Source organism: Numida meleagris, chromosome 6, assembly GCF_002078875.1.
Source record: "Numida meleagris isolate 19003 breed g44 Domestic line chromosome 6, NumMel1.0, whole genome shotgun sequence".
NCBI lineage: Eukaryota > Metazoa > Chordata > Aves > Galliformes > Numididae > Numida > Numida meleagris.
The window spans coordinates 2,944,330-2,967,649 of NC_034414.1; the positions used below are offsets into that span (position 1 = coordinate 2,944,330).

The following is a 23,320-nucleotide window of genomic DNA, read 5'->3' on the forward strand; positions in this document are numbered from 1 at the left end:
TTGGAAATGCACAGGCTGCTTTAGTTTCATTGTCAAATATTTAAAACCTCACAACTTGGCTTTACCAACAGCTGTCCAAAAAAGACCGCGTAGGAGTAGAATCCCTTTTTACTCAGATCTTACTTGATTTGAGTTTTCAAAAGATGAAAGATAAAATTACACAGCTACACTTTCAGTGGAACCATGGGGAAAGCAAAGCCTTTGATCAGCAAAATACGAGGGCTTGGCAGCTGTTACTGAGTTTTGTCCGTTGGCAGAAGGGAAATATCATCTGGCCTGCAAACATCAGGGAAGGAAGGCAGAAGGTAAACCGAGTTGCCTGGCAGGATCGGGCAGGCATTCTGTACGTAAGCTGGGCAGAGAGCTGAAGTCTCTCTTGAGGCCCAGCGGCTCACTGCTCCAAAGTGTACCATGAGTTACGTCATCCATCCCTGGTCTCCTTGCTGGCCAGGGCTGTGTTTGGTTTCCTCCCCTCTGGACAGGCTGTTACAGTTTTTCCAGTTACCTTGATTACTGTCTTCAGTTGTCCACAACGTTATACCGCTTTCACATACTTACTTCCATTACCTTCAGGCTAGGTTTCTGATATGATACACCAGGGCTGAAGAATTAATGCTAATGTGAGTCATACCTCCCTAGATCTGACACTGAGCTTAGTCCGAGTCAAATCTCTTAGCCTCTGGCTACCCAGGAACTTTGGTGTACTCAGGTTTTTAACATTAAGTAGAAGAATTAAATATTAATGAACTAATTTTCTTAGCAGCTTCAACTCTGCCTTTTCCCTGTGGTGGCAGAGCTGCCTCTGTAATGAAGAAAAACATTGAATTGCTCAGATGCGCCAACTGAAGTGCAGAGATGAATTTTACATCTCCCCATCACCAAGAATATGGATTTATAGAAACATTCAGCCACGTTAGGCAGGAGATGCAATATGAGAAGGCAGCATATCACCTGAGAAGAGCAAAATGCTCTGGCAGGGTTGAAAGGCCTTCCATTTACCTTTTCACTTTATAGCTCCTTTCTCACTAATGAGAAAGATGCTATACTAGCCAGCAATTAAATAATAATAACTTTAAGTATAAACAGATCCTGTATGGTCCCTTCAACTGTCATCCTCCACCGAGTTGAAGAGAAGGTCAATCTGGCTGGATACATTCTGTCTCTTACACCTGTGAGACAGCACATGCAGGTCCTTAGGTATAGGGAACACCTCAGGAAATAGTTCGGCAAATAGTATAGGAACTTGCAGTGTGTGGATTGTTTGCAAAAGGCAGACCATCCAGAGAAAAAGCTAGCACTGACATTTGTGTAGAAAAAGAGAAAGGCTCAGAGTAGACAAGGTCCCTGCCTCATCTGGGCTAGATAGGCATCCTTTGTCACTATCTTCTGTGACCACGTGTAAACCAGATTAAAAGGAAATTGAGAATTAAAAAGGTCGATGGGAAGCATGAGCACTCAGCTCCATGCTCAGGTAATTCAAGAGTTTTCTCCCAAGGGCAAAATAGGCTTCAGCAAGTGATACAGGGGGCAGCAGAATCCTAAATCTAACTTTTAAGCGAGGGGGAAGAAAATTACAAGTCTAACTTCTTAAACATTAGAGTTTCTGCATATTTTTTTGTTTGTTTGTTTATGCAGGGTCTCTTTAGGGGATACCCAAATAGAGTTACACTGGCCTGGTAGAATTTTCTGGCCTAGCTGGTAAACAGCTTCTGGCTGCTTGGTTTTTTATGCTGCTGTGTTGTGATTTCCTCATGAGTGGATCACAGCTGCCTGGCATATCATGGGAGGATGTGCTGCCAAATGCTGTGCCTGGAGGATCTATATTGGAGTCTGTGTCATCCCAGGAGGGTGCCCAAATCCAGTCACGGACTAATTAGACGGACAAGGAGTCTGATAAAACCAATTGAAACGTGGTTTTAAAGTAGTTAGTGGCTACTGACATCTGACCAGTGCATGATATTGCCTTGCTAAAAGAACACCAGTATGCACAGGATGGTAATAATGACAAAAACGAATTTAGTGCCCTTTTTTCCTCCCGGCTTCTGATGACTTCCAGAGTTACTGCTACGGTGCTAATTTGCACACAGCTATTTCCTACAGGATCTGGAAAATCCTGCCCACTATCTGCTGTATTTGCTGAGTTGTGCCCTTATTCTGTGCTGTTCATCTCTCCTTAGTTGCTGGAACTGGGTGTAGATTGAGCATTGTGTGGTGGAGCCCAAGTCCTTGCAAAACACTTAAAAATGCAACTTAGAATAAATATTCTTGGCATAACAAAAAAAAAACCAAAACACTAGACAGGCTCCAGGGAGAACAACCTGGAGTATCAAAGGGAGCACATCGATATATAATCAATGAGTAGATGAGATCTGCAGCTAAGAATAGGACTGATCCCCACCACAAAGCATTTCCAAACTTTACCTTGCTACCTTCTGAGTAATCCCAAGTGGGAGAGCAGGCTTTCCAGAAGGCAAACTCTGAACTGTGTAGGGTTTACGTTCATCAGGTTCGATAGAAAGCAAAATCCAGAAGCACATAAGAAATACTTTGCTTAGCTCTCCTCCACTTAAACCTGCACCCATGGCTCAGAATCATTTAGGACTTTCAGACTGACAGCCTTCAAGAAAGCCTTCCCTGCCTACAGCTGCTGTCTCATACTGTATATGCAGGCCTTCCTGCACCCATATGTTGTTGTGAATGTATAGAAAGGCTTTGCTAGCCAGCAGAGGCCAGCATTGCCCTGCCTGCTGCGCACCACAGTGCCAACCAGGCTAGATGCACACTATCCCTTTTCATACAGAGAATTCCCTGTTGCAGGCCTAACCCCATGCAGAGGCAACTCCAGAAAAAGCCAACCCAGCAGGCAGAGGACTGGGAAAGCACCAGGGATTTGTAGGAAAATGTATCATATGTACTGAGCTCATGCTACATCACTTGCAGAAATCTTCAGTGCTCCTTGTCCCTCTGCTGTATGATGCTTCTTGTCACTATGGGGGCCATGAAAAGGCCCCCCCAAATCTACAGGGAAAACTAAGCAGTCTGGACAACACAGCTATTAAATACTTAATAAGGAAGGCAGGGAAAGTTCCATGTCTAAGGCTTAATTACCTGTCTGGGTTTTAACCAACAGTGTCTGGCTGCAGCGGAGCTGATTTTGGGGTTTGGTTTCCTCTTGGTGCCCCCTACACATAGGCAGTGAGGAATATACCTTAGTAGGTACATTGAAATGTGAGAACTCTCCAACTCTGGAAAACTTGGTAGCATACACTCAGGAGGAACTGTCCAACCCTCTCCCTCCACCTTAAATGCTGGTACTCAGCCAAAAAAAAAAAAATATATATATATACACATAATATATATATATATACATGCATATGTCCCCTCCACAGACTGTAGGGAAGAGATGAACAGCTCTGGGCAGAGCAGGAGACATCAATGCAGACTTGATGCCACAGGGCTACAGCTGGGTTAATAGCTGTCCTTTGGGACTACCTGGGCAAATCCTAGATTGATTGCTTGTAAAGAGCACTTGGGCCAGCCTGCTGGAGTGGATTAACTGCATTTCTTCAGAGGAGCCTGCTCAAAGGCCTGCTGGTGGATGGAAGAGAGTTTAGAGGAGCTGCAGCATCCCATAAGAAGCTTTGCCACCCTCCTCCTCCACAACCTTGCAATGTGCCCAGCCCAGAAAAGAGGCACATTTCCCAGCTTGCCCTCCCAGCAGCTCCTGGCACTGTGTGACTGAGAGGGAAGAGGATGTGCATGTGTGTGGAGAAGCCTCTTTCTGACCTCATTCTTTGAGCAAGGAAATATCAATGACTCCTACATCCCGGCTGTTCCTCATTGTGGGAAGTGCCTTGTAGTTTTTAAGCTATTCTTTTTTTCCTTGCCCCCTGGGTGCTTGCTGTTCTTCTCTTAGTCACTGGAAGGCTAACTCAAAAAAAAAAAAACGAAGCAAGAGGCAGAAAACAATACAATTATTTCCCCACCAGCATCCTTAACATAGCTATGCTTGTTTAACCTGGACACCTCACTTGGATGTGCTGATCCAAAAGTCAGTGCCAAAGGTTGCGTAGGAGATGCACACAAGTTAACATGTGTGAAGCCAAAGGAAACTTTTAAGCTTTTGATCAAGCCCCTAATGCAAAGGTAGAGATAAAGCAGATGATGCCTTGCAGGGAACGATGCCCAGAGATATGTCTTACATAAGCTTTCGTGGGAACATTATTTTCGGTAAACCTCAGTGTAATGAGTCATCATCTCTGCTGTAATTAACTTCCATAATGAACAAGGAGATTAGCAGCAGGATTAAGTCAGATGAGAATAAATAATGGATTTAAATTAGATAAATCTGGGACGTAAAAAGTGGCTCGTGAGAATTCCATCTTTTGCAGTGAAACCAATTCTCTTGTAATGAGATTTGCATATTCATTTCCCTTTTTTCCCTTCTGATCATGAAATCCAAACTAACTTAAGTTCTAATCATTTATACTGCCTGCTTATATCTATTTCCTGCCTTCCTTTTCAGTCACTGTAAATATAGGACAGCTGTGGAGTTTTCTTTTGTTTGTTCACAGATACTGTAGTTTGTTCCACTGCTTTTTCACTAGCAACTTGTTGAGTTTGTTAACTGGAAGAGCAACAATTCATTTGCAAGGTCAGCCACTTTCTTCCCTCTTTTCGTTGAATGCTCACCTTCAAGATATCCCCAGAGTACCCTCCCTGACCTCAAGGTTTGGTATTATGGCAAGAAAATGCCTCTTTAAACACTGCCAAAAGTTAGTCTAGACCAGCTGTGTTCACAGCCGAATGCTTGCTCCTTTTGAAACCATCACTGAGCAGGAGAAACTGGGTGGGGAAGAGACTGATGCAGTATGGATAGCTTGTTCAAGAAGCAGAACAATCCTTACTTTTACCAGTTTCTGTTCTTTTGGAGGGTGCTATATAGTGTATCTTGCTCCCCAAGAAAGTTATTATCAAAAACATTTGGGCCAGCTACCAAGAGCATTTGGTTTGTATTCATGGATTTGTGCTTGGGCTGAGGTCCACGTGAATCTCCTGCTGTCTCCCCAGAGCCTTTAAAGCTCTACAATGACTCGCTGGATGCATCACAGAGGGAGGCTGTCTCCTTCTCACTAGCACAAAAGGAGCTTGCCATCGTCCATGGACCACCTGGCACAGGGAAGACCACAACAATAGTAGAGATCATCTTGCAAGCGGTGCAGCAAGGCCTGAAAGTGAGTAATCAGCAGCAGGAATGCAGTGGTAGCAACCATGTTTGATTTATTTTGCAAACTCATTGGGGTTCATGGCAGCTGGAGCAGATCCAGTAGCAGCTGTGTTACACTGCAGAGCCTGGCTGGGAAGTTTTCCCTACCAGCAGAAATGAGGTGCAAATAGCAAACCTGAGCTTTGAAGCTTCTAGTTATAAAAGACCCTGCACTGGAGCTTCAAACCAAGATGAGAATTTGAGAATTGCCATTGGTGTCTGGAGGCTGCGGAGATGCCAGTGGTTTCTTCCTGCTGGCTGCATGCTCTCATCTCCTCCTCTCTGCTGAGTGCCATCCTGTTGCTTGGGCATCGTTGCTCCGGTGCTTTGCTTGTGGCAGTAACAAACACTTGGTTGTTTTTTTTTCCCCTCCCCCCTCACAGGTCCTGTGCTGTGCCCCTTCCAACGTGGCAGTGGATAACCTGGTGGAAAGGCTGGCTGGCTACAAAGCCCGCATCCTGCGGCTCGGGCACCCCGCTCGCCTGCTGGAGCCCATCCAGCAGCATTCCTTGGACGCAGTCTTGGCCCGCAGTGACAACGCCCAGATCGTGGCAGATGTCAGGAAGGACATCGACCAGGCCTTCGTACGTGTCCCTGCAACACGCCCCACGTGGGTAACCTGAATGCCATCTCTCTGCATTAGGAGTACCCAATCTGTTAGCCAGGCAAGGTACTTCGTAAGCGAGGAGTCACTCTGCTTGGCCTCGGAGAAAAGGCACAAGCATGCCCATCAGAATTAGAGGATGCTTCCAGCCTAAAGAAGCATCTGATGGAGACAGCCTCTATTCTGGAGTGTGCTTGAGTCTCCTTGTTCACTGGCCAGCAGCGCTCATCTTTTTCTGCTGCAGAGCCAGCAGAGGGCAAAGCTCCTCCTAGCCAAATTCCTCACTGAAGTGGCAAAATCATAATCATTACTGCTGCACCATGGGGAGATGCTGCAGTGCCCTGCTCTCCAGATTATCTGTCTGGCATTGTTCACACAGTCCTCTTCACCAGAAGAGGAAGGGAAGCATTTGCATCATTAATTCACTTCCTGATGAGATATCTAGCTGTCCTGACACTCCCTCCCACTCTCAGCCACCTCAAGTAGAAAAGTGGAACACGCTATAAAAATGCATCCTCAATTTCTTCTTTCACAACCTAATTTGTTTTTTTAAACTTAATTTACAGAGTAGCTCTTCTATTTGAGATAACAGACATTGATGCTAATTAGAATTTTGCTGGTGGTAACATTGTCCAAAAGCCATTCTTCAGATGCTTCCATCTTAGGCAAGGTCCTTTGTCTCAGTGGGACACGCAGAAAAGCATCTTCATACCCCTACATGTGTTGTGCCATACTTGCCCAAGCATATTGTTCTGCCCTTCAGTAGTGCACCATGCATGTATTTATTTATTTTTTGAATGATGGAGGCTGAATCTGGCTTTCAGCTCCATGAACATTAATCTGCAGCCACTGCTGTGGCAGCAACTTCAATTTTCCCCAAATGTGATTATGCATCATCTAGCTTTTCTCATTGCTGTCTTCAAGCATATTTACTGTTTGAGCAGAGAAGTCACTTGACAAATTATTCTTGCACTTTTCGTGTAAGGGTAAGAGAGGGCATCCAATAGCCGGTTGAGGCTGGACTCATAGCTGGGAGGCAGGTTCATGACAAGAATACACTTATCTCCTGGGATAGAGACCCTGTTGTAGTCACAGCTATAAGCAGGATTTTTTTTTTTATTATTTTAAACTTTGTTGTTGTCGATCCACTTAATCCACTCTAAAATACCAGGCAAAAAAAAAAAAAAAAGCAGGAGCTGACAACGTACCACCGCAGTTCAGCTTGTGTAGTTGTGCTTCGCACTGCCACAGCCAGGTTTTTCACAGAAGAGGCACCTGATCTGTCAAATTCTCTTTCCCTCTCTAGGAAAGGGGCAGCTCACCTCTGAGGCCCTGTCTCATCTCTCTAATCCTTAGGAGAAACTGAAAGGGAGAAACTAATTGCTCATTTAATCGTTTCTTCCTTTGCTCACTCCCCATTTTGACTCTTCTCTTTCTTTCTCTACTACCTTCAGCCTTAGAGAGACTAGTAGCATACATGAAAATCCCTACTCTTTATGCACATTTTCTGTCCACCTTTTTTTTCTAGCCTGTTCAGGCTGGGAGCACTCCAGTACATCAACCTCTGGATATGGTTTGCACCAACAAGGCTGTAATCCCACATTGCTTGAGGAAAAAAAGGCAGATGGCTTCAGTGGCATTGAGGAACAGCAGGTGGCAGTTCAGGTCACCAGACACACAGTTAGACAGACCTACAACCAACCCCAGAAGAAAGCCAGCCCAAATCAAACTGAGTGCACAAGTCAAGCCCTATAGCCTAGCCAGAGAAGCAAGGTCTGGCTTTAAATGCAGCTCCTAGACCAAATGGTGAAGTGTGGGAGCCCAAGCAATGCAGATTAGAGCCTACTGGCACCTGTGATGCCCTAACAAGGAGTGAGTGGGCTCAGTGAGCCAAGCATTGTCCTTGGGGTTGACTGTTAGTGCTGGATTGGGCTGGATTCAGCCAGATGTTTGGATCTTAATGTCACCGGCCAGTTGCTGTTGTTAATTTTCTAACTAGTTGTTTTTTGCAGAACAGACGCAAAACTTGGCAGTACTGGCACCAGCAATTTTGCTCTCTAATCTTCCTGTGTTCCTAACAGAGAGGAAGCTGACACTGATCTATTTTGTTCCTTCAGCTCAATGAGTATCTGGATTGGCACCCACCCTCAAAAGGAGAGGGTGGGTGCCAATCCTCTCTCCTAAGGGAAAGATGCTTGCATGATCCCTCCCCTCACTCCCCTTGACATGCAAAGACCACACAGATATTAAATACCTAGAAGCATAACCAAAGCAGATGGATGGATGTCTTTCCTAGAGGGAATGCTGTGATGTGAGCTGAGCTGTGGTAGGGACCAGAGAACCCATCCATACAGAAAATGGTTATAAGAACCATCAGGCCTCCTTGGTTCAGCTGCTTATGAGAGCCTGTGTGTGTACCCTTTTTAGGTTACTCATGTCATCAGCCTTCCCTCCAAGGAAATAGTCCAAATTTCCACTTCAGAGTGTGGGCAGCTTTCTCACGGTGACTTGCAGTGAGCAATAGCGTGTCCCTTGTATCATAGCTGCCGGTCTGTAACTGGGGTAGCGCTAGCAACCAGTGGTGATGGTTTAGATGTATTTTATTGGCTTTGCTAAAAAAAAGCCATGAGCCTGTCTAGATGCTGCTGTGAATCTTTTACAACAGCTCAGAGATGCATCTTGAGAAATGCAGAGCTGCTGCTGTGGCTGGCTGTGGGTCACTCAGCTTGGGGGACCCTCCCGCTTCAAGGTCACTTGGAGCCCAAGAGTCTTTGCTTCCCATGAGCAAGGAGCAGACCAAGGCAGGGAGTGTGTTTGTGATGTTCCTCACCCAGCAAAGGCACAAAACCCTCACTGTTACATTTTACTCCCCTCTTTGTGCTGAAGTACTTTTGCTCGTGCGTGGACTTTGTTGCTGTATTGAGCAAATTGTCTGACCTTCTCTCCCTGCTGGGCACAGGAGAAGCACAGAGCAGAGCAGGGGGGCTGAACACAGGATTTAAGGACAAGGAGTTCCTCTTCGACAGTCCTTCATGTTCATAATTCAAGACAATCAAAATGTGCAGCCAGAAGAGTTTAAGTATGGGCCAGCTAAGTCTGAGAAATCACTGTCTAGACCATGACTGATGGTGCTAGTCCTGATGCTCCCGGATGGTGTGATAGGTAGTGGTATTCTCTTTCTGCTGCTTCATGCTTAGAGCCTGGGGTTCTACTGCTACAGACATCCTCGTTACATTTCAAGCAATGCTGATTGCAGATGGGGCTTGATGGTTGGGAGAGGGAAGAGAAACCAAGGGTTTTGTGGAGCCACTTCTGGTCAGCCAGTGGGTCGTGGTGAGCGTAGAGGAGCCATGCTGAATCTGTCTACTTTGGTTCTCTGAGAAGCTGAACATATCCCTCTTTGTTCTATCTCGATATTTCATTTTTACAGGCAAAATCCAAAAGGGCTCAAGACAAAGGAGAGCGGGGCCATTTTCTCAGCGAGATTAAGGCACTGAGAAAGGAGCTGAAGGAACGAGAAGAAACTGCCATGACTGCAGCCCTTACCCATGCCAGTGTAGTCCTTGCTACAAATACAGGTGCACAATCCTCTTTTTCTTTGCAATATTTTACCTCGTCAGGTCTTCTGTAAGCTATGCAATGCTGCATCCTGCCAGGAGGGAGCCTTAGAGTTCCTGCTCCTGGGAGTCAGGCAAGTTTGCTGCATGCTGTCAAACTCCTGCGCAGCGAGATCCTCCCTGCTTACATCCTAGCATGCGTTTCTTCTGTTCCACTCTGAAATGAAGAGAAGGTGTAGAAGACCTCATGAATTTAGCATATGGGTCTTTGAAGAGCCTTTGGTGGGAGCCAGGTTGGCCCATCTTTGTTATTTCTGAGCTGGATCTGAGCTTCCAGTGCTATTGGAAGTGTACAGACTGCTACTTATTTCTTAAGTCACAAGCTACTTGATTTCATAAGTCACAAGCTTTCCTGCTTGGATAATTTCCATGGCTGATTGAATACGACACATGTTTCCATAGCCTGATCAGAGCCTGGTTAGTTTTGTAAATCACCCAAGTGGAAGAAAGCACATGGGATTTAGGGAACTGTTCCAGGTATTGGTCAGGCACCACATGGAGGCACGACTACAAATAGGCAAGTCATAAATACCCTTGCAATTGAAGGGAAACAGAAGTGCTTAAATGTAACACATCCTGAAGTGCTTTTCTGGATCAGATGTGTAATACTCCAGAGCCCACTTGCAATCCTCAGATTTGGTTGCTCAGAGATTATTCACTGAAGAAAAACATCAGTAATTTGAGGTCATAAAAAAGAACCTCATGGGGCAGTCACACTTACTAACATGAAGGTTAAAGAAAAATCACTCTGGTGAATTATTTGCTGGGAATTGGTCTCTCACTTCTTGTGGCTTTGCCTGAAAGGAATGTAGGGAGCTTTCTTTTTTGGAATAAAACTGGTATTTTGCGCCAGTCATTGCATTGATCAGATGTGCTTTTCTTCTGGGGCTTGCTAGCAAGTCTGGAGGTCTGTGCAATTCTGTTTCAACAAAAGGTGGTGGAAAAACAAAGGAGTTGGACTTTGTGTTTTCCTCTGTTAAATCATCTTGGTATTTGTCAGAAACCATCTAGTTTGATGGGAATTATTGATGCACGCCACATTGCTCTGTTGCTAGGTTCAGCAGAGGGAGAATTTAATCATGGCAACGCAGAGGGACAGCAGCGACCTTTAGTTAATGGGAGTTCAATAAGTCGGGCTGTAGGCCCGGAGGGAAAGGAAACTGTCTGCAGAGCTGTGTGCCACAATGGGACAGGCTTGCTTAGACAGAGAGAACCTTTCTGGTTCTTTCTTTTCCTTCCACCTGCAGCATGGTAGGAAAAAAGGTCAGGTTCAAGCTGTGTGCCTCTTGTTGCCGCAGGGGACTCATATAGGCTGGAAATTATTTGTAAGGAAAACAGCATCTCAGTTGACAAAGTCTAGCATCTGAACTGAACTAAAGCTGTAGAGGCAGCAGGGTTTGCAGTGTCAAAGCAAAATCATTCCTAATCAGTGCTGATTTCAGAGCTACGTTGCAGTAGCATGGGAGCTTTTGAAAAAGTCATCTCTATGAATGCAGTGACTAAAATCTGGGTGTCTGGCACCTGGCTTCTGCATCATTTTCTTTTGCAGCCCCTGTGAAACTTGCAGCTCTGATCAATGCATGGATCAATATCGTTTCATGTCAGGATTACAGCAGGATCTGTGTAAGTGTTGTTTGGTCAGCGTTACAAATGGACTTTCGATGTAGAAAAAACAGTTTCTGTCTCAGCTGTCTGACTATAGCCTTTTCTGATTTCCCCCCTACTCCCATGAGGAAGGGCCGTGGAGCACAGGAGTTGAGCAGGAGTGAGGAGTGTGGGTCTCCACTGCTCATTTCCCTTGGGGCGTCCCTCAGTAGATCAGCCAATCTCAGGTCTGTCATCCTTGCAGTTTTTGTTGCTGGGAAGTTTTGTTTGCATGTGAGGGCAGAAGGAAGGTGGGTGTTCGTTAGTGCTTTTGCTCTGCTTCTGCTCTGGTGAAGTATTTTGAGCATATTGTTCTGTTTATCGTCTGTGTTTCACTTGTTTCAGAGATGCTTGGAAGCTTCTGGCCCCAGATGCCAGAGCAAAAAAAGGGGCAAACAAATCATAGAATATCCCGAGCTGGAAGGGATCCAAGGGACTTGGATCATCAAGTCCAACTCCTATCAGCAAAAACAGTTCTGACCTGTACATGTAAATGCATATTTATTTGTCATGGACCACAGAGCTGAATTTTTACATATCTGCAGAGAAACGTTATCTTACCTGTCTCCCTCAATCACAATTAAAGCATTAGGACTTGTTTTAAAAACGTGTTGCTTGCTCATGTGCCTTCCTGCTAAGCTGTGCACTTTCTCCTTTATTAGGTGCTTCCTCTGATGGCCCGCTGAAGCTGCTGCCTGAAAATTACTTTGATCTGGTGGTGATAGATGAGTGTGCCCAGGCCCTGGAGGCCAGCTGCTGGATACCTCTGCTGAAAGCTCCAAAGTGCATCCTGGCTGGGGACCACAAGCAGCTTCCCCCCACCATCATCTCCCACAAGTAAGGAGCGGTCTGCAGTCGCAGGTTCACGCCTCAGGTTTCAAGACATTTCATTCACGAGTTTATTAAGCATTGTCTTCCACGGGCTGGGTTTGGTCACACGGCCAGGATTACGTCAGAGCTGTTTTACTGATAGCCCCTGCTTAAAGTTTAATGTGCCTCCATCTGAGCAGGCTTTCTTATTGCACCAGGATGTGACAGTCGTGTTACTCGCTGCTGGCCTACTCATGTCACAGTAAAGCACATGTAGTCAGCATGGTTGTCTTCCTCTTGTGTTGATGACTGCCTGCTGAGCAACTGCTCAAGGATTTATAAGTGTTTTCAGTTTGCAGACAGAAGAGCAATCCAACAGCCTTCAGCCCTGCTCAGGAGGCTTTCATCCGTGTAGGAGCAGACATGTGGCTTGCAGAAGCCTGCACGTCAGCTCCAGTTCTGTAGGAATGAGTTTAGGAGGGCTGCCTTGATAGAGGTGCTAAAGCAAACCCCAGAAACTGAAGACAACTCTGTACCAGTTCCAGGTGTTTGTAGTGGGAGTACTAGCTCACACCTTGACAGGGAGATGTCAGCCTTTGAAACTTACCCATACCTGTTTTGCCTAGGCACTCTAAGCTGCATCGGGGGCGTGATCCAGCGGCTAGATTCCTGCCTTCTCCAAAAATTGCTGTTTGCCCACATTCCACATGTAATTAAGGCTTGTGCGTCCACAGTGGAGAAGATCCTGTGCACAAAAAGTAGGACAGACAGGGAGTATGAGTGCAATGAGCACAGCAAGGCAGAAAGTGCAGGCAGAATGATAGAATGGCTTGGGTTGGAAGGGACCTCAAAGATCATTAGGTTCCAGTCCCCCCCCACCACAGGCAGGGCTGCCAATCCCTGAATCAAGTACTAGATCAGATTGCCCAGGGCCCCATCCAACCTGGCCTTGAACACCTCCAGGGACGGAGCATCCACAGCCTCTCTGGGCAGCCTGTTCCAGCACCTCACCCCTCCCTCAGTAAAGAACTTCCCCCGACATCTAATCTGAATTTCCCCTCCTTTAGTTTAAAACCATTCCCCCTTGTCCTATCATGCCAAACGATGTTTCAGGAAGATCTGTCACACTGGGAACATCCACAGCGTCATGGACAGGTGCTCAAAAGGCTTGTCATGGTGTGGAGACCTGGTGGGCTTTATACAAAGGATAGGTGAGGTGAACAGCGTGAGATGACAGAATGCTGGCTGGTAGCTGGGGGATTGATGGCTGCTTTCAGCGTGCCTGTCTGCATCCTCCCATCAGTCATCTGAAACGTCCTCAGCTCCAGAGAATTCAGCATGTTGAGCCTGAGTTGCTCGTTTGTTTCTTTAGTGAGAAAGTGTACTTGTGTTATGCTCTAATGCTGGATTACTCAAAATCGTGTGTATTTTAGCAGATGTTATTCCTGAGAGATGTGTCATCAGCAGAGAGATTTTTTTTTTCATTCTGCTTGTTTATCAGCACTTGATTTTCTCTCTGTTTTACACTGCAATTTTCAGAGTGGTTGGACAAGTTGTTAAAAAAAAAAAACAAGTTTAAAACAGTGCATAGCAGCCATTGGAGTTAGTAAAATGGGAAGCAAACAGAAGGCAAAACAGAGAAGGAAATTCTGGTCTCATTGACTAGTGCTGACATTTAGAGCTTAAAATATTTGTTTTTAAGAAAAAAATTCTGTTTTTCTCCATGAGGTTTCCTCCCACCTGGCAAGAACAGTGGCCTTGGTTTACCTCCTCTTTGACTGCGAGCTGTGTGGAGGGAAATCAGGTTTATGCTCAAATTAATCCAAGTCTCCTCTTTCCCTTATTAAATTCTGCCTCTGTGGCTCTGCATTTGTTCATTTAACATATTAATGTGGGAGTTGGCCCACTGAGATACTGCACCACGTTATCACATACACAGCAGTAATTAGAAAACTTTGCAGTATGCGTAACTTCAAGAACAATTAGTTTGTGGAGCAGAGCTGTGGCTAGTGTAAATTGCCTGTGCTTTGAGGGGATGCTCCATGTAGTGCTTGGGAGCTTCCCAGTAGTTTAAAATATCAATGTATGTGTGTTTATCTAGCTCTTGGTCTGGAATGACTGAACTGGCATTGTGCACAAGCAGAGAAATAGGGCTGAGAAATAGGGCTGACTTCATAAACTTTCCCCTGCTTCCAAAAAATAATTAGCCAGATACAGATCTATGACCTCCCTTGAATTTTGAGCAAGGGAAATGAAACGTCCAAGGGAGGCAGCAGCTCCCAGCAGGTACCTGCGAGATGCTACAAATAACATCAAGGTGCTGCATCATCGTGGAGACAAAGGTCTGATTTTTGCTATTGTCTGATACATGAAGGCTTTTGTTTGGCAGATGTTGGCAAGTGACAAGCACGCTCCTTCGCTGTCTGGGTTGGTGAACTGCACAAAAATGCCTGTCTGGAACCCCCACCCTTCTTGTCTTGCTGCTCATTTACCGTGAGCCTGCAGGCTCTGTCTCTGTGCCCAGCTTTTCCCCATCTGTAAGTTGGAAATGAAAAATTCTCATCTTCAGATGGTTGACCAGGGCTGGAGAGCTGGAGACAGGCTGCAGTGTGTGCTGGGTGGACTGAGGTGTTACTGACCTTGGGTTGAAAAGGGGCAGTCAGGGGCTAGGTGGAGACTAGAGCAAGCTTGGCTCTGTAGATCCCTGCTTTCTTACATTAGGTTGGAGTCTGGTTTGATTTGGAGTCAGATGCTCGGTCAAAAAGAGCTCCTTGAATAACATGCCAGCTACTTTTTGGAGTCAGTTTCTGCACACTAACAAAAAGAAATTTGCAATCTAGTCCTTCTAATGCAAGAACTTCGCTTTACTTCGGTTTTCTAAGCGCTGCATTCACTCGTTCATATTTTGGGCCCAGAGCTCCTGCCACAGCCGTGCTGTCTTTACAAGGTCAGAAGCTTGGAGTGAATGAAAACACCAGACACTCACTGTGGTCCCAAGGCAGAGACATACTTTTCCCAAGACTGTCAGAGTAAGGGCAAAATGCAGTAGAAAAACACCAATCCTGTTACTATGGGTGAGTGGCTCCAACGCTCGAGCTGATGTCAGCTTTGGCTGCTCTTTGAAATGAAGCAGATTTTTTTTCAGATGAGCACAGAAAACATTACGCCACCTGCCAGCTGCTTTCTTCTGCCCTCTCTTGTGCTGGTTGTTGCCAGGAGCCTTTACTGGTGCTGCATCATGGAGCTGACAGCTAAGAGCTCTTGTTTGGTAGGACCCATCTGCTGCAGACCTCCTGGTCTCTCCATCAATTTTGAGTCGATTTGACTTTACAGGGGAAAGCTGCCACTAGTTTGCATCATTAAGATCACAGGTGATCCTAATGTCCTCTTTCTCCATCAGAGACACTCTTTTTGCTCCTTACTTCCTATGGTTGTGGCTTAGAATAAGCTGTTTGCAGGGAAGTCCGTTGTTAGGTCAGCTCCCAACTCTTAATCCCTTTTGGACCAGAAACCTTAGCGATGTTCAGACATTGTGTCAGTCCGTGCCCTTCCTAAAGTTAAGTAGATGTGAAACTGAATAGAGAAACCGTGAGAACAGTCCCGTAGATACTAACTGTAGATGGGTGCAGTGGTAGGAATTAGCTGTACGTACAGAAATTAGAGTGGGTGCTCATCAGGCACGCACCGACCTGGAGTCATCCATCCATGCAGAGCATGTGCCCCGTGGAAGAAACCTGCAACCTGCAGGGCACGTGTCATGCTGGTGGAAAGCAAAACTGTGCATTGCTCAAAGACAAGGGCTTTTCTTTCAAGCTCTGTGGTTGTCTACTGAAAGCCCCCAGCAGATTTGTGATGGAGAGGATGTGTGGCGAGGCCCAGCCGGAGCAACCAACGGAATCTGCCACAACAGCCCCCCTAATGAAATGCAAAAGCTAACAAATCTTGATTAATTAGAACAACTTCTTTCGAGCAATCCGATTACTTTTCAGATAAATGCCTTTAGAAATGATTAGCTCTTTCCTTTAGACATCTGAACTCTGGCCTTGTGTTTAATTGCTGCCGGAGTAAGAGCACCGGCTTTATCGATCAAGGTGCGTGCCACAGCTTTGCTCTTCCCAGCACAGACCCCTCCACAGCACAAATGAAGCAGACACGGAAGAGCATCGCTCTGTGCTTGTCCCAGCTGTGTTCCCTGCAGGCTGGGAGCTGCAGCACAAAGGCAGATCCATTCCACCTTCGTGTGAGGTATTGCCAGAGATTAACTAAGGAACGCTATCACCTGCCAGCTCCCTCTTTAATGGAAAAAGATAAGCTATTTCCAGGGATGATTCATCCCGAGGACTGAAATCCTTCCGCCTACCTTCCTCTTCTCCTCCATTGATGACAGCAGGCCTGAAGTGGGTGGGCTCCTATTTTCGGGGCCTCGGTGAAGGGTCTAAAGTTAGCTGGGATGAATCTGGGCTGACAGCAGGATCGTCTGGTACTACAGCATGCAACGTCAGTCCTGCACAAGTGGGAGGCCTCTGTTAAACAGAGATGCTTTGCTACTTTATCAGTGCCATACTGCAAGCACAAGCAGACAAAGAGGCTGCCACACGGCACAGGAGCTGGGCCCTGTCTAGAGTAGCTGCTTTTTTGTTCTCTGCTTTTTTCTCCACACATTCAGCATTTCTCCATGTTGAAGCTTTGACTTATTTGTTCAGATACCTATCAGATCTGTTTCTCTCTGCTAGTTTCTTAGATAAGCACTGGAGGATTTTGCTGTCTTGTTTGCAGGCGGCAAGCCTGTTTCCACCATCCCAAATCCACATCCAAGGGCAAATGTCACTAAAGAGCAAATGTCAAGCCCTGATTTTCTGTAGTAGCCTCCTCCGCTGGAAACAAGAAGCTACCCTGCTCCCTCATATTTGCAAGGATTAAAAACCGTCCACAATAGGATTAAAAAACATCCAAGAAGGGGGAGATCTGCACAGGCTCACTTACTACTACTTTACTTCTGTTTGTAAAACCTCTTAAATCTGTGCCAGAATAGAAAAGCTCAGGACACAGAGCAGAGGACAGAGAGCCCTTGAACTACGTGGTTCCACTTGGCTACAGCCATCACCATTAACATACAGCAAGAACTGGAGGAGGAAGCCTTACCTGTAAGGAGCAGCAGGTCCTCATCCTCCTTCTTTGGGATCTGCTATCCACAGGAAGTTGCATTCGAGCAAAGTGCAGCCTTTTCCTGCATTCAAAGCAAGGCAAAACCAGGTTAACAGCAAATACTGACTGCTGTGGGCTTGTTTGGGTCACCTTAGCATTCTGAGCATCAGGAGTGTGGTTCTGTCTGTCCAACCTCCCCATCCCACTGCCCTGTCTCTAAAACAGCTGGCACTTTGAAACCTCTGTGCTGTACGATGTCGTTGGCATGGGGATCGATCATGGTAGAAATTAATTGAGCTGTCAGTAATAGGAAATGCATTAACAGGTGAAATATTTGGGAGCAGTTAATATCCTCATTATTAATTCAATGCATAACCTCACGTAGAACCCTGTGGTGGAAACCGTGTTGTTAGTGTGTAGAAGAGTACAATTTCCAAGGCTTGCTGGGAGACTTAATGCCTCCCCCATGTTTTATTGCCTGTCATTAGCAGAAACACTTCAGAATATTTATTGTTAAAAAACACCAGGTATTTCCTGCAGTTCTGCTGAAAAGTCAGCTGTAGACTTGCACGTGAGCCAGGGGAAGGGAGTAAAGGCCAAAAGCAAAGGGAGGATACCTTTGTTTGGGAAGGCTGCATCCCTCTGAGCCTTTGCCAGCAGCTTATTTTGCTATCCCTTGCGTCTTGTTTCAGTTGCCTGATGTGACTTACACAGCTGGGGTCTGGCAGCAGCATTATCCACAGTCTGAGCACGGCAGGCAGAGCAGGAGCTGGGAATGAGTCTCATCGACAGCCCCAGCAAGGGATGAACCAAGTCCAGGCTTCACCAGGACGTAAACTAGAGACCAGACCTAGTATATGCCCAGGAGATAGAGCTAAAGATAGGACTGAAGTAACCTACAGGGTCCAGCCAGCAGATAGAGACAAGATGTAATGGAGGTAGGAAGCAAAGGGCTGAGCTGAAGTGGGCTCCTGGGCAGAGGGCGTGGGTGGCTGGGGCAGTTCAGACCTCGTGGTGCTTTCTTGGTGCTTTTCTTCACCACGTTGCCTACAGGTGGCTCAGTGCGTATTTGCTTTTTCATGAGCACCGAGATGGCAGCTGGAAGGAACTAGAAGTGCTTTTCTCTTGGCAGCAGCGATCACACTTCTAGCAAAGAGCACCTTAGGTGGGGTGAAGCCCCTCTTATCCCCTTCCCCTCCTGAAAACCCAGCGTACTGCACCCTGCCAGCCCTTCCCCTCGCTTCCATGGCTGTGCTTGTTGTTCAGTGCTCACTGTGCTCAAACAGCCTTTGGAAAACAGCGCTGCCTCCAAAGTCCTGCAGCTGCAGGATCACAGCTTCTGATCCATGTTATCCTGTGCTACACTCTGCAGCTTAGCAAGGAGGAGAGCTAATGAGACTCGACTTTGTGGAAAGATCTCCCCTCAGTTTTTCCTTCTGCAGCTTTAATGAGTTTGCACGCCCTTGTTCTGTTTACCAAGTGCCCTGCTGTTAGCAGGACAGGGCTGGCCAGTCCAGCTCACCGTGGTGCCACGTATTAATGTCGTGCTTCCCTGCAGCAGTAATCAGATGCATGCTGTGCCCCTTAGCCTCACACAAGCACTTCTCCCAAGCTGTTCTCTACCATCACTTCATCGTCGCGATGCTTGTTCACTGTAGCAAGCAGAACCCCTTGCTACCAACCACAAGTTCTCTGTGCACACAGGATGAAAAAACTCTTCCTGCTCAGAAATGCTCAAAGCACACAAAATGCAGCAATTCTTGTCCTCCTTCCTCAGCCAGTACCACTGCGATGCTCCCAACAAACCCTTTCTGTACAGCAAACAGAAAGCAATTAGGCTCCTGAAAGGCTTATTTCATTAGGAGCTTTATTAATTTGTGTCACAGATAGGAGCGCAGGACCTCTGCCATAGGTGACGGTGTTGGTTTTCTTAATGGGCCATAAAGCAATAAGCTCTGAAGTGCATTAGTCTGGTGTGAGCAGCCAAGGAGTGATGAGAACACTTGCACGTCAAGTGTCTCGATAAAACATCAGCGGGATCTGGCTGCGTTGACACCAAATGTTTTAAGATGCTTGTAGGGTCAGGCTCTAGTAATAATGCATTAGGTGGTTCTGATGCCATTTGCTGAGCTGGGAGCAGCACGAGTGCAGTGTTACACTGATGCGGTACCTAGAGCTGGTAGGAGAAGTGTGACTGAGGATGCTGACAAGATGAGCTGACAGGCTAAGAATATCTCATTCTGGAGCTGCTTCTCCAGGCTGAGATCTTGGGCATCCTCACTCCTTATTCCAAGCACACAGAGCAGCGTGGGAGAAGCAGCCACTCTGGATGGGGCTGGCTGCTGCTGTTTGTGTCCCTTGTGTTATGGTGGCAATACCAGTAGGCCTCACCCTGTGGGGGCACCTCTTCCATGCAAGCTGATCTGATCGTGGGTCTATCTCTGAGCATCTTCACCCTGCTGTGACTCTGTGCTGGGGATGCTGCAGCCTTCTCCTGCTCCCTCTCCGCCACCCCCTGGTACCCAAGTGAAACAGAATGGGAAGGCCAGGGATGTAGCACCATCCCAGCGTGGCCACTGCCATGCTGAGAAAGCTCCAGGACATATACCCACGGTGCTCTGACAGCACTGACACCATCAGCATTGATTAGCACCGCATTCAGTTCCTGCTACAGCACTGTCATGGCTGTAGCAAGAAGATGCCTATTGATTCTACAGTCCAAAGAGGGTTACATTGGTGCAGACATGCAGGCTCCACTTCCAACTTGCTTTTTCCACGCAGGGCTGCTGCCAAGGGCCTTTCACTCAGCTTGATGGAGCGTCTCATCGCGAGGTACGGGGAGAAGGTTGTGAAGATGCTGACGGTGCAGTACCGGATGCACGAGGCCATCATGCAGTGGGCTTCCTCAGAGATGTACGGCGGCCGGCTCACTGCTCACCCATCCGTAGCCCAGCATCTGCTCAAGTAAGTGCCTTGCTCCTCGGTGATACAGCCGAGCAGAGGTGTCTTCTTCATCCCAGTGCACGTGGGCTTTGTCCCCGTGATGGAGTTTTCCACTCCTCCCTGCCATAGCATTTCTGTTCGTCCTTTATTTCATCAGGGATACGTTACCCAGGTGCTGGGGGTTCCTTTGTAATAGCAAGCCATGCAGTGTGATCTTCCATTTGCTCCGTGGGTATGATACATCAATAAAAGAAATCCTTTTGCACCTGGTGAGAATACATGGAGATCTGACCTGCAGTGGGCCTACCCCAGGCAGTTCTTCCCTATCTCAAGCTTTCATTGATGGTAGGGCCAGACACCAGATTTAGTGTGTTCCCACACATCCAGGCGATTATTACATGGACCACTGTGTCCCCCATTTTGGTCCCAAAGGTGCCAACAGAGAGATGAGAAAGCAGCATTCCGATTCTGGCTTGGATGGTTTTACTGCCAAGCCAGCACCTGCAGCAAGTCTGCCAGCACCAGATCCATTCTGTCTGCAGGAGTTTCCCCATTCTTTGGGTAATGTAGAGGAAGTGATTCATATTTCTTTTCACTCGCATCCTGGGACAGGCAATTGTTTGCTAACACAAGCTGTGACTGTCAATAATTGGTGCTTTTTAAAATTGTAGTCGGCAGAGTTCTGGGAGGTGGATGGGAAAACATTCATTCTCTCTGTTGGCCTCAGAGAAGCACAAAATACCACCGTGCCTGTCTGCTTTTGTATTTTTAGCAATGCTGTTTTTTAATGCAAACATGTAGGAGGTAGAAAAACTGAAATTCCCCTAGAATCTCTCCATTTCACGGGGGACAGAGAGAGCTGGAGAGGCCATCTCGTGCTCATTTCATGATAATCTTACTGGTGAGCAGCACGAACAATGCTATGAGATAGGAACTCTGCCCAGGCAAAAAAACAAACCAAGCTTTGTGTTTAAGGCATCCCCATCAGCCTCATCTTCATCAGCCAGCATGGGGATTTCTGCTTGTGTCAGCATGCTCCGTTCAGGGCTTCAGCTCAGCTTGCATCAGTGAAGCTGATGGATCAGCGAATGCTGACTCTTGTCTTGGTTTATACATCTTTCTGTGTAAATACAATTCTGCAGGTGCGTGCCGTGGGTTCTCAAGGTAAGGCTTCTTTCTGCTTGTTCATCTGGACCAGGAGGAGCTCAGCTGAGATGGACAGGGCTCAGCCAGCAGTGTTTTAGCTACACAAACCTAATTCCAGCATAAAAGACACTCGCTCTTCTCAGTTGTTCTTGTTCCTCGCCATGCTTATTTTCCCATTTAACTACACAAGAACAGTAGCTAAAGTAAAACCCCAGGCAAAAAGGTTGGAAACCATTAAATTAGGAGTTAGTTGAAAAAGTTGAAGTTGGTTGGCTGTTATTCTGGTGAGCTGCTTTGCTTTTATGATCGAGTAAAGGAGTGAATGTCTTCCTTTCCACTCCATAGGGCAGCTTTGTCCCCTGCTCCACACACATTCCTGCAGACGCTGATATCTAAACCTGTAATGAAGTCTGCCAGCCCGTAGTCCTGCTGACACACCACGTGAATACAGCAATCCTCACTTCAGGCACTGAACCATGTAAAATCTGTGGGCCTCCGTAGTATCCCAGATAAGGCAGGGTCTTGATGTTGAATCATGATCTTACCTTCAGGTTGCAAGTACAAATTCCTCCATGATATTGGCGACCACCTCGTGTCCTTTTTTTGGCTTAGGGCTCAAGAGTGCCCACAGGAGTTAGCTGCTCCTGAAGCGTGGCCAACCTGCTTTGGCACCAAGGGTGAGGAATCAATCCGGGAACAAAAATCCATCCGTGCTTCTTAGGCTGGTTTCTAGCAGGTGAGAAACACATCTTTCCCTTTTGTCCCTAAGTGACAGCAAGGCACCAGAGAGCTTCATAGGAATCGAGGGCTGTCTGTGGTGTAGGAATGCAGAATAACATGCAGTACTAGGGGGCTTGACTTGAACTGGAGCCTTTGCTCTCACTTCCCTGCCTGTCATCTGGAAGCAATCCTCCTTTGTGATGGCTTCCTTGGATATTTGCAGGCCCCCTGGAGCCCCAGCTCTCCTTGATCACCACGTGATGCGCAGCGACGCGTTGTTGTTGGGGTTCTCTTGCCATCTCTGCCTTTCTCTTGCTGCCCTCCATCACCCGTCCTCTTCCCAGGCTGTGAATTCAGCAAGCAGCTCCCATGGGTATTAAAAGAAAAAAAAAAAGGCTAATTAGTTTGGGGTTTTTTTGGAATACAGTAGCTTTAGATGTAGAAGAGATACGAAAACTCAATTCCTCTGTGGTTCCTCGTGCCGCGCTTTCTTCTTTTGCCCTACAGCACTGCTGTCAAATCTCTGGTAATACTCTTTTCCCTCACTCTCAGCAGTGTAAAAACAGAAAGCAGCTGCCACAGCTCCCTCGGTCTGCATATTTCCCCTGTTGGAGATCATTTAAGCGAGTCACTGACACCCCCACACCGTCCCCCTGCCTACAGCAACTGGGCCATGCAGCAGAGCTGACAGGAAGGCTCACAGTGCTGCTGGCTGACCCACAGTAAAGAGCAATCCCATAGTGCAGAGCAACGATGGCTTCTCAGCTGCAGCTTTCTGGTATTGCCAGACTTCCTCAGGCCTTCTGGGACTTCCTCAGCTGGTGGCTGTGGCTGCAGTCCTGGCACTGCTGGAAGGAGCAAGCAACAAGCCAGCCCATCACCTCCTGGTGATCCTCCATGCTGTTAACATGGCCCTTTCCCAACATCTTTTGCAGGGACCTGCCGGGTGTCACCTGCACAGAAGAAACCACGATTCCCTTGCTGCTCATAGACACTGCTGGCTGTGGCCTGTTGGAGCTGGAAGTGGAAGATGAACAGTCTAAGGGGAACCCAGGTACAAGCATTGGGAAAGTTTTCTTGGCAGGAATTGACTGAAGTCCTCAGCCTCCCGAGGGCTTGGCCACTGTGCTGCTGAGTCACTGTCCTGAGATGTTCCACCCGGTCTGTAGATGCAGCTCAGAACTGTCTCCCATTCATTTCCTGCTTTCATAAAGCCCCACGTGGCTTTTCTCAGTGAATCTTCTCAAGACACCAAGCTTTGTGCTGCTTTTTTTTTTTTGACTGTAAATTATAGGTTTCATTATGGAGATTTAGTGTAAAGTCACGCACCATAGCCATTGCAATAAAGCAGGAGAACTTAATAAGGACATGAAGGCACTACCTCCTTTGTGTCCTTGCTTCTGCAGCAGGGTGAATGGATGTGAT

The 23,320-nt window shown here is 46.9% G+C and overlaps 1 protein-coding gene across 1 annotated transcript in view; it reads left to right on the forward strand.

Annotated features, from left to right (window-relative positions):
- Positions 1 to 23,320, forward strand: part of IGHMBP2 (immunoglobulin mu binding protein 2) — a 34,380-nt gene that overhangs the window by 4,962 nt on the left and 6,098 nt on the right. The window contains exons 5-10 of the mRNA XM_021401310.1: positions 5,071 to 5,234; positions 5,650 to 5,850; positions 9,301 to 9,448; positions 11,794 to 11,968; positions 19,868 to 20,050; positions 22,831 to 22,949. Of these exons, the coding sequence (XP_021256985.1) occupies positions 5,071 to 5,234; positions 5,650 to 5,850; positions 9,301 to 9,448; positions 11,794 to 11,968; positions 19,868 to 20,050; positions 22,831 to 22,949 (990 nt within the window). The remainder of the gene's footprint in view (positions 1 to 5,070; positions 5,235 to 5,649; positions 5,851 to 9,300; positions 9,449 to 11,793; positions 11,969 to 19,867; positions 20,051 to 22,830; positions 22,950 to 23,320) is intronic.